This window comes from Bidens hawaiensis, unplaced genomic scaffold (genome assembly GCF_021521415.1).
Source record: "Bidens hawaiensis isolate Kalapana, Puna unplaced genomic scaffold, B.hawaiensis_p1.1 tig00017234_1, whole genome shotgun sequence".
Taxonomy (NCBI): domain Eukaryota; kingdom Viridiplantae; phylum Streptophyta; class Magnoliopsida; order Asterales; family Asteraceae; genus Bidens; species Bidens hawaiensis.
The window spans coordinates 32,427-56,871 of record NW_027492606.1 but is presented as its reverse complement, the minus strand read 5'-3'; the positions used below and the strand labels follow the sequence as shown (position 1 = coordinate 56,871).

General features: G+C 34.1%; 1 protein-coding gene across 1 annotated transcript; it reads right to left on the bottom strand.

Moving 5' to 3' along the window:
* Positions 1 to 23,262: 23,262 nt before the first annotated feature.
* On the bottom strand, positions 23,263 to 23,613 carry LOC143553411 (E3 ubiquitin-protein ligase ATL23-like). Its single transcript, XM_077043414.1, has one exon. It carries the CDS (start codon positions 23,611 to 23,613, stop codon positions 23,263 to 23,265), a length of 351 nt encoding a protein of 116 aa, XP_076899529.1.
* Between the last annotated feature and the right edge of the window lie 832 nt (positions 23,614 to 24,445).

Below are 24,445 nucleotides of genomic sequence, written 5' to 3'. Positions count from 1 at the left end.
CCATGCACATACAATCTTTTGAAAAATCATCTCACCAACTCCCATTTTCTCTAAACCTTCTCTTCTCTTTGTCATTTATAGTAAATAAACAAACACTACAAGATCCTACCTTTACGGTTTTCGATTGTTTAGGCCATTTTCTCGCTTTTCAAGGTTCTTGGCCTTTTAGCTAGTGTATCTACAAGTCATATATCACAAAACCAAGCATATACATCAATCATCCAGTCTTGAAACAAACGGTTGGGGGTTTCAAACCGAGTTTTTGAACCGTTAAAACACGATTTAAACTTTCTAATACGTGTTTTGGCCAAAAAAAGTAATTGATTCTGATTTCTAACCATGTTTAAGATCAAAAGATGTTTTTTGATCATTTTAAAGGTTTTTACATGGTTAATCATGGTTTTTACTAATCAAACCATAATCTTATGTATATAATCATGTTTAAACAAGCTTAAAATCACCAAACTCTTCATGTTTTACCTTAGGTTTTGGTTAACATGAAAGAAGAAAAGCTAGAGCGGGTTCTAGATTAGCAATTTTGAAAAACAAAATCATGTTAAGAAAGTTTATAAAATAAGATACCATAGGGGGGGAGGGGTTTACCCTTACATGGCGGTCACAAGTAATGGGGGTCCCCTTGGGCCCCAGTTTGGTCTACTTTGCCTCGTTTTGAGTATCGTATGTGAAATCCCGAGTCCAAATTTATTTCGGGTTCGGTTTTTGGCAAGAAAAATAGATTGGGTGCGACAAACAGCATGAAAACGAGTGTTTTTCGGCCAAATTTTTGTAGATTAAGCAAAAGCATACCATTTGGTTGTAAAAATATAGAATACTTTCACAAGTCTCTTAAAACATCTCGGATAAGTGTTTTGTAAATTCGTTTCGGCTTGACGGATAATACAATGCCTGTTTTGGAGCCAGCTTTCGCGTTTAAAGTCATAACGTATCGTTAAACGAGAATCTTTTCGTTTAACTGGTTTGCTATGTACTATGGCCAAAATATCAATATATTAGCTTCCAATATACGCATATCACTTACAGATGCCCCCCAGATATCGGGGTCATTACTAGTATCATTTGGTTATTCGTTCGTTCGTTACGTGTAAACGGTTAATCATTTACTCAATATGTAAATAACGAGGTACACATGGTTTTGTCTAGAATGTCACAATTGATTTCGAAATTTAAGGTGAAAACATTTCTCCTTATTATGTTCGGAAATCATATATAAATCTGTTGATTTATTCAAACTAGTAGGCAAAGTTACACAATTTTAGAAAACAAAATCTATCTAAATCTTTTCACCAAAACTTGTAAATTTCATCAAAAACTAATATTTTCATAAATAGTTTCATCAACAGTTTCCAGAACCTCAATGAATAGTTCATGATTAAGCTATTGAATTTTTCATGAATCGAGACCTTTAAACATTATTTTAATTTCGAAAAAAGTATGGCTTATTTAATATGGATTTTAGCAATTTTATACAGATTTAAAACCCGTAGTTCATTAGATCAAAGAACAACAAAAACGAAAAACAGGGTTTACCAAATTTTAGTCCATGTCTTCTAATTTTAATTCCAGATTTGAGAAAATAAAGAACTAATTAATCATCATCGTTTTAATGTCACATGTTGACCAGTTCTTCATGATAATAATAGAAAACATGTTAAAGAATAAACTTGTCTACCTGTTATAATACACAGAGCATTAACTACAACAAAATATTATAGACAGTATCCTTCTCAGCCTGGTCAAATCCCAATTTAGGGTGTCTAGTTAATGATGGGGATTATGGGTTCGTTGATAGAACTCGTTTATGCGAGGGGGTGGGGGACAAAATTGTATGTGTGTGCATGTGTGTGAGTATTTGATGTTAATATTATTATATGATGGCCCTTTATTGATTAATAAGGGTAATTATTTATTTTGATCTATCATTATATACATGATAATGATAGTGATATTAATAAGTATTTTATAAATGATGGTGATATTAAGGAAATATCATTATATGTATATATTCTAACACACTTTACTTGAAGATTGATTAATTAGGTTTAATAAAGATAGAAGACATAGGAGGTTTTTTTTATGTGGGGGGGGGGGGGGGTGAGCTTCCCTCAATATATTGTAATCGTTATACTTGTAATTTCTCACGAGTGAGGCAGGGAAATAGTAAAATAGCCTGGTTGCAGCCCATCAATGTAGGTCAGTCTAGACCGAATCACATAAATCTCGCATGCACATCTTTGTTTATTTAGACCGAACCACATAAATCTCGCATACGCATCTTTGTTTATTTTTATCTGTCAGTATTGTTCGTGTCGACGTGTTATATCCTCATCTTTCATTGATATCACAATATTATTGTTAAATTGTTTCTTATTTAAAAGGTTTCCACATTTAAATAACTACAACTCTTATTTCTTTTTTTTCTTTTTCATAATAAGCTATAAAGTTGTCTTTTTGATATCTATTGGTTAATTTTCAATTATCTGCAAGCAGTTCTCACATAGATAGTTCATAATAAGTTAGAGCTTGTGGAAGCCGCATCTAAATTTGTTATTTCTAATTAAGTATTTTGGTTTTTCTTTTTTCTGCTATCTTGTATCTGATTTAATCAGTCATCTCAAACTCGTTCCTAGATGAAGTGTGGCAGTGTAATTTTCATACTTCCTGTTATTATCTTACATCACTTCAAGAATCTATGTGAATTTGTACTCAAATTAATGCTTCATCTAAATGTGAAGTATGCAAGTTTTGTTTATAAAAGAATAAACCATGATTTGGAGAGACTATTTTTCGTTTTAAGGGATAGGTATTGAATCACTACCCCTTTTAAATACTTTATTGCTTCTATCAACAAACCAACTTATTTGATTATGGATAGTTTCATATTATATAGATATCATGGCAACAATGATGGTTAGAATTTGCACAAAATCAAAAGGCCAACTTTGTGTTAACGGTTCTTAGAATTTTAACAAATATCTTAAATATTTGTTTATTAAAGATTCTAATAAAAGCGTTTTTTTCCCAATATCTACCTTGCAAGTTGTCAAATCAAAACTTTGTTAATCCATTTTAATAATTTACGATAGCTCTTTACTAAAGATTCTGTGTTGTTGACCGTTTGTATCCAAAGATTGTTGGATAAAAGTATACGCTTTTCTTGGTTGCCATCAAGCCAAAAGTTCACGATTTTATTTTCACCGGTCGAGTTGCTCGCTCAAACAAAAAGCAGGCCCGGCCCAAAGGAAGGATTATGAGGGTGACAAACCCAGACCCACTTTTTCGAGATGCTCATAATTGTTAAAAATAATATTTATATTTTATATATGATTTTGTTTTAAAGCAAAAACGTACAAAGTGACTCATTGGCTTGATTGAAAGAGTGCTTGACTATATAATCAAAGGTCATAGGTTTAATTTTCACAAGTGGTGTTCTTTTTATTTTTTGGGAATATCTCTCAAAATAGTAACCAAGTGTCAAAAATGTTGCAATTAGGTTACTCATGTAGTTTTTGCATAAATCGGGTCACTAAATCTTCAAATCGTGCATCATCAGATATTATGTGCGTCAAGTGAGTAATGGAGGAGAAGATGTGGGGGTCGGGATTTAATATATGTAGTTATATTTAAAAAAAATTTAAAAACGCTCAGTATATTAAAAATAAAAAATATAATTCACGTCACTACTCCACGTCACATAAAGAAAGAATAAAAAGATTTTCTTATTGAAACAAAAGAAAACATACTAAAGGAACATCTTAAAACATATAATTTAAACAAAATATGAAAGTTAGTGGCTTGATTTTAACTCTTTTTTAAAATTTAGTAATCCAATTGAAACACTTTTAAAACTTAGTTATTATTCTAAAAAATTCCATTTTTATATAGAAAAAATATGGGTTCAATTCCCACAAATTGTGTTGTTTTTATATGAAGTATTGACTTCTGTAGGTCCTAGATACGGGATCAACACAACAACGTTCTTAGATCAATATCACACCAAGCTAGTAGAAATTACTTGTGAGTAACTGAGATGTCGATCTTGTTTGATGTTTTGTTATTGCCGAAAGTGGAAAGAAAGAGAGAGTTGGTGATATAATGAAATATATATATATATATATATATATATATGCTTCCGCTGTATATTTTATATAGTATTTATTAGTTTTAATTCATTTTTAATTAGTATAAATACTACTAACGTATTTGCATTTTGTATGTCCTGGGAGTTAAACACGGCTAAAAGAGTGGAAAAGAAGCTAAAAACGAAGAGCCGGGACGAATCTGGGTTGAACCAGAATGAACCAGTAGAAGAAGCGGTCGAACTGGTAAAAGAACCGGGTCAGATTGCCTTGGCTGCGCCACGCGACCAGGGTATATAACCTCGCCCCGTAGCTAAGCGAGGGTGGAAGTTTTTCTCGCCGCATAACGCGGCCAATTCCAGAAAGTTCTTATGTGTGGGCGGGTTTTGAAGCCTAAATCACTATATAAACATCCTTAATCAAAATCTAGTGGGAGACACGAACCAAAGGCTGCCCTAGACGAAAGTTGAAGTCAGTATTACGTATTTTGGAGCTTTTGGAGGCTAAAATTCATCCGGAGAAACGCTAATTCATGGGAGATCGAAGACTTAAGGGTTTTATCGTTTTTAATCATTCGGTTTAATAAGTTATATTATCCAAACACTATTTTAACTTACAAAAGTTAATAAGTTATAAGGAAGTAAAAATAAGGAAACCCAAATAGCCCCTTACTGTGTGTTCTTGATTAGCTTGTGATTGATTTGTAATAAGATCATAGAAACAATATCATTAACTAAATAAATAAAAGTGTGCTGCTAATCTAAAAAGCTGTAAGGTGATAGGCTATTTGATAGGTATGGGCTGATTAAGATTGCTAGATTTAGATATTCGTAAAGAGTCCGTCTTGGTTTGATTTTTCAACTTCTTCATTAATCTCGAATGAATTTATTAAACTGCCTTTGATTTCCGCGCTGTAAGGTAAGATTTAATATAAAGGTACTCGTTCATACTTAATTAGATAACCGTAAGTAAGTTTAATATTAAACCAGTATTTTGGAGTATTTTATAGAAATCTATAGGTGTCTTCTTGAGAAGGGTCAGGGTCATGCTCGGGTTTTCTTTTAAATGATTATTTTTTTATCTCGGTTCCATAACGAAGCATTTTCCGGTTAATGATAACTGAAACTTTGGGGGTTCTAGCCCCGGTGGATTTCAAATCATTTTAATTGTCTTTAGTTTATTTTATTAGTTTTTCTTAATTAGTTTAATTATTTTTTACTAAAAATCCCCCCTTAAAATAACAATAATTAAATAGTCGTCAGTCAGTTGAGTCTAATTAGTTAATTTACGTAATTTAAAGAGTCTTGTGGGTTCGATATCCGAACTTACTTATTGTCTAGATTAGCGTAATTTAGTCGAGTTACTTGTGGGTTCGATATCCGAACTTACTTAACTGTAATAGAGTCAATCGGTACACTTGTCGGTTAGTAGTTTAGTCGAGTTTTAGAGAGTCTAGAGTATTACTTAGTGGCTAGATTAGCGTAATTTAGTTAATAATTATGAGACTACTTTTAGCACATCAGTTGGTGAGATGTTATGGATAAGACTTTCAAAAGGTTGTATTGCATGGGTATGGTAGCACTATTTATAATACAAGTCATCCTATGATATCTTCATTAATGTGTCATTAAAGGGCTTTATGTTCATGGCCTAAGGCCCAAACATTATTACAACATAAACCGAAAGCTAGCAAAATACAACGTGAATGAACTAGAGCATACAAAAGACTACGTTACTAATAGAGCCTAGCAACATCCCTCTAGTCTTTAGTAATATCTTCACCATCTTTGCGTGGTGAGGCTACTCAAGAGGCAACTCATTACCCTTTGCATCATATTCCACAGGCATCAAGTCATCCAGCACCATTTGCAAGAACCTTGGATACATCATCCAAGTACTATTGATAAGGGAATTTGCTTGCATGCATAGGAAGATGAGTCTTGAGAAGTTGAACTTCACTTTGTTGGTCAAGCATGCCATAACACCTACCCAATTTGTCCTCTGGTTGTCAAACCTTCCTTTCAAGTTATACGGATAATAAGTTATACGGATAATTAGCTATGATGTGGAATAGATATTTCCAATAGGGTGTTAGATGTTTCTTCTCCAAGGACCTCCATTTGGTGTCGTACCCGATCTCATTCACAAACTCTTGTAACTTTGGTCTCTTAATCTTTTCAAAGAAGTGATCTTCGGCATCTTTTATGTTCAAATCTCTTCTAATAAACGCTTCAGTTACAGATAGTTTCTTTGTCGTCGCCTTTGTTAGAATGGAGTTTGAGTCCTTAGAAGCCTTGGCATTTGTCCAGAATTCTTCAATCCATCAGGTATGAATTTCGGGATTTGTAGAGAAAGCATGCATCAAGGGAGTCTCCCTAAGCCCGTTTATCATTGAAGTGAACACCCTGTATTTTTTCTTCTTTAGGAGATCAAGGGGACAATACATGTTATGTTGCTACAAAGACATCATCAAACAAACCATTAGAACTGATACTAATAAAGAGTGCAAGAAAATATAAAACAATCTGAAAAACAAAAAAAACAAGACATAATGTTAAATTTAAAAAACTGAAATTTCAGAAAATATGCAAAGTTAAAATAAATCTAATCGCATAAATGGATTCAAATCGCATCGCATAGAATCTAATCGCATCACATAGCCAAACTAATTACATCACGTGGGTAATGCAATTCGATTGGAATGTATGCGATTTGATTAAAATTTAGAAAGCTATTCGATTGAAACTGATAATGCAATTGAATTGGTATCCCAAATTAATGCAATCTGATTCAAATAACTGGATTCAATTCAATTAGAATCTCATGAAGCGGTCCAAATCAAATAACTCTATGCAATTTGAATCAAACTTTTTATGCGATTCGATTGGAAATCTGTATGCGATTCGAATCAAAATGAGTTTATCCAAAATTCAAGACCACACAGATCTGAGTTCGTCTAGTCCTACAACTTTTATACACAAACAACAACAGCAACAAAAGAATGCTTATCGGACTTGAAAAAGTCCGAAAATGCCTAAAAATAACAAATATATTCAAAAATCAAATTAAATCGATTCATGGGTCCGTTGAGATGTCGATGACAAAGATTCATCATCTATTTGAACAACTAATAACAATAAATTTTCCTTTTGATTCGACGACGATTCGATTATGAACCGCCACAGTTAAGAAAAACAACAAGAAATAAAGGTCTTATGAACAATAATATGTCATACCGTGGGTGAAGGATCCATGATAATGATAATCAAGTGTGAATCACTAAGACAAATGGGCAGATTTGATTGTTGATGTGTTTTGGAGCGGTGGGGCTTCTAGAGAGAGAGTTGAGAGGATTTTTGGGGAATGTAAAAGGTGATAAGTGTCACACCCCAACCTAAGGCGAAAATGTCGGGGCGTGGGCATGATTGCTCATAGCTCGAGGTAACTATCATACAATAATTATGACAATATCTAAAAATTAAATTTTATTCCATTTAAAACAAATATACAAATATTGCAAATCATCCATAACAATAATCCATAATTATAAAAGAAATAATCCAACTTCAAAATTTAAATAATTTGTTCTTGATAAAGCCTATGGTCTCAACTAGCAATCAAATACTCCAAATCTTCAGTTCAAGAGATAACCTGCATATGCGTAGAAAATAGATCTAGGTTTGTCAACAATAAAGTTGAGTGAGCATGTCACCAGTTTTGCAAGATACGATATAATAGTATGAAATATAGCAAAACGTAAGTAAAGCAGTAAATTTAACCAAACCAATGAGCAAATAAAGTGTCAAGAGAATCATTTCCAAGCGAATCGAGCGCCGGTTAAACAAGACAGTCGCATGATCATACTATATAAGAATATGTTGGACCTTTTCGAATGCGTAAAATAACCAAGTAAGCAAATAACAAATATGTTCAGCAATTCACACACAATACAACGTTTGTTAATGTTAAGATATGTATATGACAAAATAATATAGTACGCATATGCCTCAAAAACGTTTGAAAATAAGTAAAACGGGGGGAATGACAAAACTCACCTTAATATTAAGAGAGTTAATGTTAAATATGAATAAAATAAAGAGATCTCCCGATTCACGCGCCAAGCGAGAATGACCAACAGAACCTGAAACTTAGAGGTATGAAAGTATAAGTAAAAACAAACTTAATTCCACTGGAATCAATCCAAACGGATGAGTAGAACTCAAGTTATTTTAATTTTAACGTTTAAAGGAGTCGAGTCTGACCAGAATCCGAACAGTGAGTCGAAAGTCGGCTTTCGGTCAAAAGCCATAAATTTCGTTACGAGAAGAAAAGTCTTCCGGACCGAACGTTGAATCCGAATAGAAGTATGAGAAAACGTAAAGTCAAAGTTATTGACTATTATTCCCTTAAATGGGTTTTACTCAAATTGATCCGTCAATACCCCTCAATCTCTGAAATTGATTGAGGGTTATTGATAAGTGATTATTAATGAATGTTTGATCAGTTAACAACTTTCCCAAATTATGTTTGGATTAACGGGAAATCAAGGTCAAAGATGAGAAAACCGGAAAAGTCAAACTGCAACTACTAATCTTCACATGAGCGAGAAAAAACGAGCAAGAAATCATTGGGTTATGGTATGTGACGGCTGGGAATGCTTAGTTGTAGTAACTATTAGGGTTTGGAGTTATAATGTGTTTATATAGGGGTTAAACCAACTTGTTGGACAGGAAACGGGTCGATTTTGGTAGCCGAATCACACAACTAAGAACGAAATCGGGTCATATATTCACCAATATATTAATCAAATTACTGATTATGAACCTAGACAACATTACACACTAAATACAATAACTTGTGGCTCAATTTTCGTGATATAGGGTTGATTTAGGAAAGATTTTAGCATTAAACGAGAATCACGAACTAATTTAGCTTATCTGGGGTGAACTTCGTGCCGCGCGAAGGTTCGGGGCTCAATCTTTCGCGTCGCGCGAAGGTTGAGTTTCCACCAGACTTTTGTTTTTGACAGTTTTAGTCCTTGTAGTTCCAGAAAACGCATTTTAAGTCATTTTAAGCGATTTTAAGAGTTTCTAAGGGCTATTTGGCACAAATGAAAGTTAAGGAATTATAAACTAAGATAAAAATAATTATTTCACTAATAATTGCATAACTTTATTAACGAGAAATATTTGAATAATTTTCGTACAATGAAAATTGAAAACAATACGAAGACGGTAAAACCCGAAACAATAAGTGAAAGATATTTTGATTTCCCCTTTATATAATGTCAGCCGATCTCACGATAGGGTTAAAACCTCTCGACCTTTAAATGAATTTTCACTCTCAGCCCTCGAACATATGTATGTAGAATGAAGACTGCAAATTCTTTATGTGGAAACAAGAGATTTATGAGTTTTTGAAGGAGCATGGTCAATGCATATGCAGAACCAAAAAAGACCAAGAACTTCAAGACTTAAATATGGAAAATTTGAAGTTGAAAAACATGCTTTTACAAAAAAGAGAACCAGAAACTAAAGGATTTGTGTATGACGAAATATAACAATTGGAAGATTAAAATTGTGTTAGGTTTAATAGTTGTGATGATAGCAATATGTTGGATGTTTTAGGTTTAACATGCTTGTTTCATCCTATGTTTAATGTATGTGTTGACTACAAATGTATGTTGACTGGAATGTTTTGACTTAATGTATGTCTTTTGTTAATGGTTTAATGTATGTGTTAAAATGATAATAAGATCAGTTTGTTATTGGATTGCAAGTATTTTGGATTTCACAAATGACTAAATATATTGACTGCAACAAAGTTGACTTCCCCAAAAAATTAACATGTGATTACAAATAATCTGCACAAATAATCTACACAAAAATATGGCCAAATAAACTACACAAAAATATGGCATATGACCATAAAATCTGACATGCTTTCTCTACAATATTACCAAATAAACAGCACAAGCATAACCATATGAACATAAAATGTGACTTCTGCAATATGGCTATATTATGAGTCCTGCAATATGACTATTATGCCCTTAAATCTTTAAACAACATTTAAACATAAAGTGGCCATACTTTCTTTCATAGTTGGTCTGACATGCTCTGCACTCACATGCTGACTTCCCAAAAAAGTCAACATGTGACTGTTTATTTAAAACAGTCAAATGACCAACATACCCTTATGCAAAAAGTTAATCGTTGACTGTATCTTAACAATAGTCAAATGACCATCATACCCTTATGCAAAAAAGACAACCTTTGATTGTACCTTAACAAAAATCAAATGATTAATATAACCTTAGAGGAAAAAAAGTCAACTATTGACTGTATCCTAACAACAGTCAAATGACCATTATACCTTTAGTAAAAAAAAACTATTTTGAACTTTTATTTCAGCATTACATTCATCCAAAATAACCATACATAAATTCATCGAAAATAACCATACATAACATGTTACTTGTTCATATCCAAACATAATCAAACCTACCTATCTTAAAATAGATTACATTCATCCAAAATAAAAGGTTACTTGTCTTAAAACACATTACATTACAAACAAATTCAACATTACGTGTTTCCCTTGGTCTTATACCTTGTTGCAACAGATGACCGTGTTGGTTGACTTGGCTAAGTTGACTGGGTTAGTTGACTTGGTTAGTTGACTGGATTGGTTGACTTGGCCTTGGTGAATCTACCCTTTGGTAATCTGTCCTATCCCCTTGGCCTCTTAGAACCCAACAATCATACATGATTAAATTACCACCAAAACATATTACTACATAAAAACATGAAAATTAGGTTGACTTCACTGGGTTGGAACACTTTCAGTTGGTGTTGGTTTTGGTGATGCTCTTAGCCTTCCCTTTGGGTTTTTCACAAGTGTGACCTTTTTACTCTTATGCTTCTCAGGACACTTCTTGATGTTGTGTGTTGTAGACTTGCAATAACTACATCTCGTTAGAATTCCATGCTTAGTCAATTTTCCTGGCTTCTTGAGATCTTCATGTGGGTCTTTTTTCCTATTTTTCTTTGGCCTTCGAGGCATTTTCTTCACTAGAGGTGGGTCAAAAGGTAAGTCTACAGGTGTCAAGCACCTTTGACTTAGCAAAAGTGGAATACTGTATTCATAAGCAAGTTTAAGATAAAACTTATCAAAAAAAACCCTTTAAATTCAGTTTCAGGAACCTAGCCACTACACAAACATACTTACATGGTATACCACTTAAGTCCCACCTTCTACAAGTACGTAACCTGTCACATATGTCCACTACAAATTCTTCATCTCATCTTGGACCCTAGGACAAACAACCATATTTGTTTGTAACGCCTGTGTGTGCCTTGTTGTTAGCCTGCTCATACTTGCACCTTAATATGCTCTAACATATCAATGATAAGTATGGATCTAGCTTCAACTATGGTTCCATAGAATGTTTCTACCATGTTGTTTACTGTCACATCACATTTGGTATCAGTTTCAAGAAAGCACCTTGTGAAATATTTAACGAATAGCCCTTCATTCGTTATCACATTCGTTAAGCAAGGTTAACGAATGTGGCTTACATTATAACGAATGTGGCTCATTCGTTACTGTAACACCCGTTAATTCCGGTTCCAAGAGTTAAAGGTTGTAAAGTATGTTCTAGTTTCGGGATTTAACCGACGTTTCTCGGAAGCCTTTACGTCATCCCGGTACGTTAAGAGACTTAACTTTTCCTTCCATTATGCCTTATGTTTCAAATTGGAGGGACTTCGATGTAACTTTTATATTATATCATAAAACAAAAAATTAACCAAACCCTAACTCCCATTAGCAGCAGCCGATCGGACCTCAAGACCCCCTACTCGTTTTTCTTCTGCCCAGCCAAATTTCATCTGTGAAAACTTCAATTCAAGGTCGGTTTTATGATTCCCCATGTCTTTTACACCTTAATTGATCATATTAACACGCTTATTTGTCGTTAAGGTTGAGTTTTGATGATAACAGTTTGCTGACAGATTCATATACGTTTATTGTAGGGTCTATAACGCGATGATAATCCATTTTTTTTATCGATTCTTGATTCCATGATGTTCTAATTTGAGTCTAGTTTCCAGAAAGGTATAATACGTAATTTTTGGAAGAGATTTGAATGGTTTTTATGAATTTATAAAATCGAGTGTCAAAGCTGATGCGGGATGACGGATTCTAGTCTGTCTTCCCGACGTCATAACCTTTTTTCGACAGGTCCAAATTGGTTGGTTCTACTTCTGGAAGTTAGTATTTTGAGTTAGGAACCAAACCCAATTGGAATCGTTTAATTTTATTCGGCAATGAATTTTATAAAAATAAAACCATTTTGTTGCGCACTGAAATAGCTGCACGTACTTTGCTGTGTTGGAGGAATTTTTATAATTTTTGTGTCCAATAGAAAAATATAATAAAAATATTTTTATAAACCTAAGACATTTATTAAAGTCTGGTAAAGATTTAATAATTTATTTCAAAGGTTATCCTATGTAATTAAATTCATCTTCGCATGCTAAAATCTACACGTTTTACTCGTTATTTATCGATAAGTTCGTTTTAGGCTTAACCGGTGGATGTTCAATTGTGTTCTTGTCGGGGCTGTTTGAAGTGAGTTTTTGCACCACAATCTTCCTAGTATGTCCCGTATATCATACTCAAAGATCATGTTCTAAGGTGTTCGTTAAGTTGATCAACTAGTTGTAGTTTGATTGTTATGTTCGGTTGTCTAGAATTGTTGAGTTTGATGCGTTAATCGGTTGGATGACCAACCGAATCAGTTTGCATGGCCCTAGGGGAGTCTAAGGGCTGTGGGAAAATTACTTTTTTGATACTCGGGGCTGTTGTGGTTAGTGCTTCGTCAATCGAGTCGGCGGTGCGCGAAATTTCGTTTAAATGTTAAAGTAAGAGTTGTAAAAAGGAACCGTCAACCCTATCAACTCGGGTGACATAATCTTGATGAATGAAAAGATTTAAAATGGAATTTGGTCCATTTGGAGCTGATTCGTTTAACCAATGGTTTTAAGGTTTATTACACGCGCATTCGACCCGATTTGATTACCCTTGGGCCTTGGGCCAAGTTGTTGGGCCTTGGGCCAAGTGTTGGGCCTTGGGCCAAAGTGTTGGGCTTGAACGGCCCATTAGGCAAGAGTGTTCTTACGGTCTAGTTTAGTAACGTGTTGTGTATAATTTACAGGCCCTTGCTTGTGATTGCGCACTTAGGGATTTTCTAGCTCGTTGCAGGTGTTCGATTGATTCCAGGTGAGTTCATGATGCCCTTTTTACTCTTTTTACTTTTGGGCTAGCATGCACACCTAAGCGTTTTCTTACATGATGAAAGGTTTTAAACGAATTTACATAGGCTTGCTAGCATATGGTAGGCCTTGGGATGTTATATATATATATATATATATATATATATATATATATATATATATATATATATATGTATATACATTATTTCTTGGCCTATATCTGGCGATGTTTTAGTCGTTTCGACTACTGATGTTTTGTATGCCTACTTTGTGTTTGCATGCACTGATGTTACGTGTTTGGGTTGTACGTTTGCTCGACCCTGATGTTATACGTGGATGTTATATATATATACTGTGATATATATAGAGATGTAATTGAAAGGATGTTTACATATACATTTTGTATATGTATGTATGAGGATGTTTAGTTCTCGGTAATGAGGATTTGATGGATGTACCCTTTTACTTTTTAAAACTTTTGGTTTGACTATCTTAACTATTAATAATGATGTTATTTACTTAAAACTTGAACTCACTCAGCTCAAGCTGACTTTGTGTGCATGTTAGTGTGAGTTTCAGGTTAGGAAGAGGATGCCTTATCGCTTGGACGTGCACGAAGCTACTTGGACGGTGAAGGGCATACGGGAACAGAAGTTTTACTATTTAACATTTGTTTTTTTTTTAAAAAAGTTTTTATTTAAAGATAACTATGTTGATTTTGGGTAAAATTCCCGGGTTTTGGGAACTTATTTTATTATTTATGTTTTCCGCTGAATTATACTCTGAGATGTTTAATGGAAGAAACCGTTTTCAAGTTTAATTATTTTCTTAAGTGTTTTGCATGATTACCAACTGTGGGGTTCCCGGGGTTCGGGGCCTTACAGTTACGGGGTAACGAATGGCCTTACAACAGAGCGAATAGGGTTATTTACCAAAATATCCCTTACATTATCAAGTAATATAATAATAATAATAATACAATAATAAAGAGCGAGACGCCCAAGTCGTGTATCAACAAGGTGGTTTTTTACATTACCAGCATACCTTAGCTTCGGAGGTTCACCTCAAATTTCCCACTTATCTTGAAGTCGATGATAACGTTATCACCCATTGGAGATCAATGTTGCTGCAATAACTTCGATTAGTACCTAAGATTTGGAGTGAAAGAGAAGAAATGAAGAAATTAGGGCTTGGAGCGATCGATTGAGTGAGAGTGAGGGTGAGCAATCGACGGTTAAAGAAAGGTTTTTGTGGTGGTTTTCTTGGTACGATTTTGGGTACTTTGGAAATGCATAAATGATTTGATCCTTAATAACAAACTAATACGGGAGATTGGAGTTTTAGAGGTGATCAAGGAAGATACTTTTATTATATACTTGATCTTCATAAGCATTTCTAGTGTAATTTCTTGTGCCCTATTTGTAAGCTTTTTGTCTTTAGTTTGGATTTCGTTGGATTGGACTTTTTTAGACTAGTTTGCGGGCATTATTTATAATACATAGTCATTCAAAAAATTGCATCTTGTCATACCTCGAATTAGGGGCTAGAAGTGTGACCAATAGTTGGTGCATGTTTTGTAAATTTATCAGAATTTAAGGTTATAAAGTGGAAGTCTTTGATTAGCATATTAATATATTCCGAAGTCGAGAATTAAACACCCGATAGTTGTTAAAAAGTGTTTGAGTTATAAAACCATAATTTACATTTTCTTAATAAAAAAAACTTCATTTGAGTCATCAGATCGTCTAATGGCTAATAATTATCTCTCAACATCTAATCCTGATTACCTGTCAAACAATTTATAAAATACGTCAGCAACACATGCTGGTGAACACGTTGACACTAAAATAATTTATATAATTAATTATTACCTACAAGTATCTTGTGACCCGGCCCATCATGGAAAAGGAAATAGCTAAGTTCTAAAATTCTGAGTAACTATTATAAACTCAAGTTTAACTCGAAACTGCTCAACAAATACCGCAGCGTTCGAGAACTTAGCAACTACCAATATACACAAGATCATTCGCCACTTGAAAATTACTTAAATCTGGCCCAACGTGGCAAAGGAATAACCAAGCATGGTGCGGTGTGCCCACCGACTAACCACATATGTAAGAATCCAAACAAACGTATAGGATAGCTTGAGGCTAGCGATTACCTTTGTTTATAAAAATTTAAGGATACATAACCCATGTAAACTGTTAATGACTCGATTAAAGAGTTATAAAAGTTTGAGCATATTCACCTTTGTTTAGAGTCAGTGCCTTCACTAATTTATGTTCTGAAGTTACCTCGGACCTATAGTATAAGAATAACCTTGTATAAATATCTAGATCAAAAGATCTAACTTTGGACCTTTAGTCTATCTTGCTAACCTTTACTTTGATAAATTAACTGTTTTTGTAAAGCATTTGGACCTTTATTCCCTTTTGTTTATTTACCTTATATGTGTTACGTTGCTTCTTCATGAAGAAACACAAATGCTAGGTTTTATCAAAATAAACGTTAATTTGACTATGCCTCCTACATAATAAACTTTATGTTTATAAATTATTAATAACAATATTTTAACTATATCCTCGACTTATGAAAAACTATATTTAACTTTATTCTTGATAAAGGTATGAGTTATACCTCCTGACTAGGGTCTAAGCCCATATAATAAAATAATTAGGCGAAGCCCCTTCCTTAATATGGTTAGTTTGTATGAAATGCCTAGGCTTTAAGTGGGCAGCACTCCTACTTATTGTCAAGTATTTGTGAGGAATAAACCGTTAGAACTTCCACCACTTACACTTACCTCGAGTAAGTGAACACGTCGGAAAGTCATGATCGGGGCATGACTTTCGAGATTAATTATGTGTAATGTAAAGTGATTTTGGGATGCCAAAATACAGAGCCAGACCTCCCTATTCGTAGGAAATATTTTGGATTTGCCGCGTATTGCGATAGGGTTAAATAAGCTCCATCACGTAATGAGATGACATCATTAACCGCCTCTGAATATTTTTATCCATCGCGTATCGCGACGGATGCTAGGGTGGTCGTCGCGTAATGCAATGCCACCCATTTGGTCTGATTCGTCGACCTGTAGACCTGCCACACATTGCCACGTAGCGTGTTACGTGTTGCAATGTGGTTGGACACGTGTCACGATTACTTAACCTAGTCATCGCGTATCACGATGACTTAAAGGTTTGATGGTCGCGTAGCGCGACACCGCTTTTCCGGGGATTTGGTGATATCCACATCGCGTATCGCGATGGGTTGAATCCTGATCTATCTTTAGCGTGATGAGTCTTGTATTTCAGAAATTTCATTTTAAGTCCCTCAACTTGTATATTTGCTAGATCTGGCACGAAATTTTAGAAATGTAACACATCCACTCCCATTGATAGTCAACATAGATGGTTGGAAAGTGATACACTCTTTTATTTACAATAGTGATTTTGTAATGTATTTTAAAGTATTCTAATAAGCGGTTTGAAATAACAATATGATATATTGGTAGAGTTAGAGGGTGAGGAGTTCTACCCTAAACTATCTCAAATTCTCTCAATCACATGCAACACACTTCTCAAGAACCCTCATTTTTTAAATAAAAATAAAACATAAAATAACTTTCATTTCACATTAATTAAAAAAACATTAATTAGAGTATTATAATCAAAAACTTAAAATTAATACTCCACTTCAGACTTCCCGGTATCGGAGTCATGTTGAACCGGAGCCGGATCCATAGCCACAAACACATAATGAATTCTTATAGCATCCCATGAGGCCATTAAAACCCTTGTGTGAAATATGGTTTCGGTGCTAACGATGTGTCTCTAAATATGCTTCTACTTCGGGCATCTCGACAATTATGGCTGCGTAAAATCAGTGGAATTTCATAACCTTTTTTAAGCCACTCCACTTTGAATGAACTTGGTATGTGCTACGATAGCCGGTACCTCCATTTTGATGATAAGCTTCTTGAACTATAAACCAAAATTGGTTTTGTGATACCACGTTGTTGTAGTTAGTCACGTGCATCTAAGTTGTTGCCAAAGCGACGTTGTCATCATCTCTCCACGTAAATGGCCGTGCTCTCTGTAGCATTTGTTGTTGATGATTTGAAATAAATAAATGAACTTTGAGAGAGTTTGGATGATGAAAGAATGAAAGTGTTTGTGTAAAATTTTCTTGAATGCGGTTAAATTTATAAGGTATAATTTAATTGATTTTTTATTTTTAAATCCGGACTGTCATCTCCAATGTAAATATTTCGGTTTCTACACCCAATTTTCCCTACCCTAAATCGGCAAACATTGACGGCGTCGGTGACAATGTTACCTAATTTGGGTAACCAGATGATGGGTATCCGTGTGTGCCCCTCTCTCCATTACGAGTACTCATGTAGTGATTAGTAAGAGGGTTGGAATTATTAATGGTCGATTAATAAGCCTTAATGTTTTGTTCAAACTTGAACCCTTACTATTTTAACAAGGTGAAGTGTGCAAAACCACATACTTATCAGTAAAAGGAGATGGCGAGTAATGCGAAATTGCAAGAAATCTCCGAGCTACATGCTGACAAAACAACTTAATTTTTCAATTTATGTTGTGTAACGTCCGTTAATTTTCGTAAAGAGGTTTTGACCTTGTAGAGTTATGTGTACATTTTGGGCTTGAGCCGGCACGCTTCGAGGACCTCCCTGTCATTCCCGTAAGTTGAATTAATTGACTTTTCATCCATATAGTTACACCTTTCTAAATCGAGGGGCTAGAGTGTAACATATTATATTATAATAAAAAATAAATAAATAAACCCTAAACCCCTAACCCTATTTCCGATCGGCAGCTCCATAGGGGGGGGGGGGGGTTTCTTCTCGTTTTGCGTGCAGAATAGCCATCCTCCAGCCTCCCGAGACTAGTTCCAGGTCGGTATTATATTATTACAACTCTTTTTAACCATGAAACCCTTTATTGAACACGTTAGGTTGAGTTTTGGTTATAACGATTTTTGACAGATTCGTACTCGTTTATTGTTCGGTCTGTAACTCGATGAAAGTTTATTGTTTTTGATCGATTTTTGTTTCTATGATGTTCTACCTTGACTTTAGTTTCCATAAAGGTATAATATATAATTTTTGGACGAGATTTGAATGCTTTTTTTTTATTTTATAATATCAAGTGTCAAAGCTGATGCGGGATGACGGATTCTGGTCTGTCTTCCCGACATCATAACTCTTTTTCAAAAAGTCCAAATTAGTTGGTTCCACTTCTGGAAGTTAATATTTTGAGTTAGGAACCAAACCCAATTGGAATCGTTTAATTTGGTTGGGTAATGATTTTTATAAAAATAAAACCATTTTGTTGCGCACTGATATAGCTGCACGTACCTTTCTTTGTTGTAGGAATTTTTATGATTTTTATGTGCACTAGAAAAATAAAAAAAAATATCTTTATAAGACTAAGACATTTATTAAACTTTGGTAAAAATTTCATAATTTATTTCTATGGTTTTCCTATGTAATAAAATACATCTTTGCATGCTAAAATATGCATGTTATACTCGTTATTGATCGATACGTTCGTTTTAGACTTAACCGGTGGATGTTCAATTGTGTTCTTGTCGGGGCTGTTTGAAGTGAGGTTTTGCTCCGTCATATTCCTAGGTATGTCATATGTGTTTTACCTTAGTATCGTGGGCTACGAAGCTCGTTTGATTGACCGATTGTCAATAGATTGAAAAACTAGGATTTCGTTTGTCTAGTTTGTTGATTGTTGCGTTTAGCGCGTTGTTTGAGGGAATTAACAACCAATTCAGATTGTGTAGCCTCGATATGTTATACGGTCTGTGAAAAACAAAATTTTTATGTTAATGGGCCTGAATTGGTTGCCGGTTACTCAAACGGGTCGGTACAACGCGAATTCGCGTTTATTGGTAGTTTGTGCATCGTGCTTGCGAATTACCGACCCATCCAACTCGTTTAGCGTCGTGTGGACTTGTTGGCTGTGATTTTACTAAATTTGGTCCACACGGGGCTAAGTTGGTTGCTAAGTGCATAAACAACCCGTTAACGCGCATATTCGATAAAATTAACAACTTTCAGGTGTAGTTTGGAAATTCTTTGTCCCCGGAATTAACTAAGGGTGGTTTTGGTAAATACATGGCCTTGGAGGCTGATGTAAATGGTATTAGTATGGTTGGGGCTTTAGGTCCACCGAACCATATTAGAATGCCTCGTAGGATAAACGAGTCGATTCGGTACCGTTAGTAATTATTGTTCGTAATCCGACAGGCTTTGAGTTGTGGGAGTACTTAAGGGTCCTCTAGCCCATTGTGATTGTGTGCCTCGTGTCAGGTGAGTTCATGATGCCCCTTTTTACTCTTTTCAAGTTTTGGGTTAGCATACACACTTAAACGATTTTGCTTGATGAACAGTCAAATTATTTTGCATAGGCTTATCTGTATAGAACATGCCTTGGGATGATATTTATATATGTTTGTATGTATGATTATACATGTATTATTGTATGGCCAATAATTGGCGATGTTAATTAGTGGTTATCGACTAAGGATGTTTGCGTATGCCTACTTTGTGTTTGCATACGGATGGATGGTGATCTTGGCCGGGCCAAACTATGCTACTCAGGTTCTTAAATCCTGTGGCGGGCCCTGGAAAGCCCGTAAGGGGGAGGCTCGTGTGGCATGATCACCATCGGATGGAATGATACGTGTTTGGGTTGTCCGTGTGCTCGACCCTGATGTTATTACTTGGATATTACGTGTTTGGGTTGTACGTGTGCTCGACCCTGACGTTATTACTTGGATATTACGTGTTTGGGTTGTACGTGTGCTCGACCCTGATGTTATTACTTGGATGATATTTATGGGGATATAATTATATATATAAGTATGACTACTTATTGTTGACGATGGCCTAACTGTTCGTATCTCGTTTTATTTTAAAACTCTTGGAATGATTATTATGAATGTCAATTATTAAAACTTAAACTCACTCAGCTCAAGCTGACTTTGTGTGTATGTTAGTGTGAGTTTCAGGTTAGGAGGAGGATGCTTACCACTTGGACGTGCTCGAGGCTACTGGGACGGTTGAAGGCATATCTAGTCGGAAAGTTTCATTGATGAACATTGTTCTTTTCAATTTTTATTAAATACATTTGGATTTGCTTTTGGGCACAATTCCCGGGTTTTGAGAACTTGTTTGATCAATTATAACTTTTCCGCTAATTTATACTCTGAACAGGTTTTAAAATAAATGAATTGCCTTGGGTTTAAAACCACATTTTCCTGGTTTTCAGAAATTTGATATTCCTTATTCCGTTGTTTAATACTCTGAAACGATTTTAATAAGATGAATTAGTTTGGCTTTAAATTTTCGAGAATTTTTGTATATGATGACCAACTATAGGATTCCCGATATTCGGGATCTTACATGTTGTTTATTATTATTTATTTAATAGAGTTGTTTTGGTTTTGAAGTTGTAAACTTGTAATTGTATATACTATTAATATTGTAAATTTGGTTCTTGTGAGCTGTGACTAGCATGTTTGTGTTTCTTTTCTTTTCTTTTCTTTTCTTTTCTTTCTTTCTTTCTTTCTTTCTATGTTTTTTTCCCCTTAGTATTTCAATTTATGTTGTTTATTATTATTTATTTAATTAAATTTTAAATAATAATTTTAGTTACTTCATAAAATAAAATGCATTAAAACTTTTTTAAAGTTAATAATGAAGAAAACAACGAATCGAACACGTTTCAATGTACTTTTACGTATATTACGATTTTATGTATTTTGGGTTTTCTTTTTCATTTGTTATAGCAATTGTCGGAATCGTAATGAAGACCTTAACAAACTTAACCAGTTCCGATCAAATTCAATTAAATTAAATATTAATTTTTAGTAATACTAATTTAATTGTGGAAAGTGGAAACTACCACTTTATATTAGATTTTTTTTTCTTTTCAGGAATTGTAGATTTGGTCACTAGAACTCTAGTCCTCATACAAAGTGACCTTATAAAATCTATATATTAGTTTTAAAATTTCTGTTTTTACTTTTCTCATCAATGTTCTTTTAGAAAGTAACCAATCCCAAACCCTCGTATTTCTTTCTTCTACTTAGCCGCCCCGCTCCGGGCTCCAAACATAGGACGTGTACTAAAACACCATTAAAAAGAAGTTTTGTTTTCAAGAATAATATTCGGCTTCAGTACCCTAACATGGAAGCGCCGACTACTCATGTTTAGAACGAGAGGATGATTCGACCATAGACGAATGGAAAAGCATGAAGTATTACATAGACGTCGATTCAGAATCAAAATGATACAAAGGTGAATCTTAGTGAAGGTATACTACGGATATTCTGGCTTAGTGATAGCCTGATTGCTTAAGAAAATAAATATGGACTTGGAAAAGACGGCATTAAAAAGACCAATTTCAATTTAATTATAATGTCATCTTTAGAAAATAAATGTCTACTGTATCCGTACTTTAGAGAAAAATAAAATTGAAATTCTTTTGGGTCTCAATCTCATATCTATATTATGTTTGGTACATTGAGGTTAACATCTAACCGAATAGATGTCTATATTTGTTCACAATGGATTTATATATTTTATTTTTTTGTGTTACCTTAAAACACCGCTGGAGACGCATAAACATTTGTAATGATAAAAATGAAAAGAAGATAATAATTATTATATAAGTATATTATTTGTCAAAACTAAAACATAATTTTTATTATTAATTGTTTAGAATATTTTGGATTGATTAACTTTAGGGTATATAATCAGAGATCATGAGTTTTATCATTTATAGAGAGAAAAATACAACTTAATGACCATACTACATATTTTTATAAAAACGATCATTTTTTTGTATTTAAGCTATCGTATTTTTTTAATTTGAGAGCTATATTGTCCCACTCTAGCTAGACTATATTGTTTTAACCGGACCCATACTGGTTTTAGAGTTTGTCTTGGGTTTTCCCCGTGGAAATCATACTGTCGGCTGCCATTTGACAGTCGTGTCACCAAAAGAGCAGAACTCTCTGGTGTAACACATGGTGGGACGAAAACCCGGGTAGACTCAGGATTCAAACCGATAACATTTGCACAAGACCTAACTCAAATCTTTCTTTACCAGTATACACCCAAAGTGTCACAAATGAGAATTAAACTTGAGTCTACATCGGAGAATTCAAGCCTTCTACCATTATATCACAAGCGGGATTTAATAAACATACTACATCCAGGCTCACCATTTTCTTTGCAAAACTATACCGCATAATTATGTAAGAGATTGGAGAAATAATAATAATAATAATAAGGGATATTTTTGACATAAACATAACAAATTCACCATTTTCTTTGATAAATTGCACCATAAAATAATTATGTAGAAACTTTAATAAAAAAACAGAAAAAAATAATAATAATTTTGAGAGAAAAAAAAATTGAGGAGAAAACAGAGGATTTTTAAAATGAAATTTTTTTTTTGTTTTATTTGTTTTTTTTTTTTTGTCAAAAAAAAAAAAGGAAATTCGAAAGCTTCACGCTTTCCATCATCAAATTTTCAACAAACTGTAGATGTTCATACGTTACACCATTTATATCATAAAATAAATAAATTCAATTCATTGAAATATCATTATTTTTTGTTTACATTTAAGAGAGAGAAACAGAGGAAGATGAATTTGTTATTTGCTGACGATCAAACAGTTTCAACTTTTAAAGCTTGCTGACATTCATATTATCATATTTAGATCATTTCTACATTCAACCAAAAAACTTAAAAAAAAAAAAAAAAAAAAAGCAAAGACCAAAACTAATATAAAATTAAAGATTAATTTGTAGAGCAACCTCTGCAAAACTTTTAACACGGGTTTGTTTCAGCTGCGTCATTAGACTGAAACAAACCCGGTTCCAGTTTATTACGACAAACTGGGCAAACCGGGTTTCTCGCAAGCCACGTATCGACGCATTGCAGATGAAACCCGTGGTTACATCCCGGAACAACCCTAGCAGGTTGTTCCGCTTGAATATCATCCAAACATATCGAACACTCGGTTGCCAACCCTAGTTGGTTTCCGGTTGTTGCTGGAAGTTTATCGAGTTCCGCAGCCGAAAGCCCATTTCCGGTGGTGGGTTTCACCGGAGTTGTATCGTGAAGGTGGCGTGCGGCGTAGCATAGCAAGCACATGTAGACAAGGAAGACAACACTCATGCCGGCGCACGGTAGAAACAGGGCCAGGAACAAAGAAGGCATCATTTTTTTTGTTATCGTGCGCACCACGGTGCAAGATAAGGTTTCTAAATATGTGATGAAACCTTTTAAGTGTACTTTAGGATATGTTGTGAACAATGTCTATAATTTATACATGAGGTGCCTTTAGTGAGAAATATTTGTTAATTTTCTTTAAAAAGAAAAACCAATTTTTGACAATTTATACCATGGGCTAGAAGAAGCCAAAACCATTGGTATGATATATTCATTTCATGTGTATGTATTTAGCCTAAAACGTTTAACAAAGGTGTCTCCACATTCACCTAAATCCTAACAAGCAAAATTCTTAACCACACGATAAGGCTTCAAAATCGGGCACCTAAACGACTGTACAAGGTTAAAACGTAAACAACTATTAACGTTCAAACCATGCGAGAACTTCAAGTTAATAAAAGAAAAGGAAAATTTAACCAAATAAAAGAAAATTTATTTCATTATTTGTTGATAGGCATAAAGAACTTTGTAATTTGTAAAAGATAAATTATAAAAATGAGCTGAAACAATTTTTGAATTTAAATAAACCTAACTAGTTTTATAAGATTTGGGCTTCACCAACAATTAATGAAGATTGTCCCTAATAAATAACTTAGCGACACATTTACCATGATTTACATAAGTCATCGTATCCTGTTTCACACCTTCAAATACTCCCAAAAAAAAAAAAAAAAAAGAAGAAGAGCCAAAACAATTTTTGAATTTAAATGAACTTAACTAGTTTCATAAGATTTGGGCTTCACCAACAATAGGGATTGTTCCTAAGAAATAACTTCGT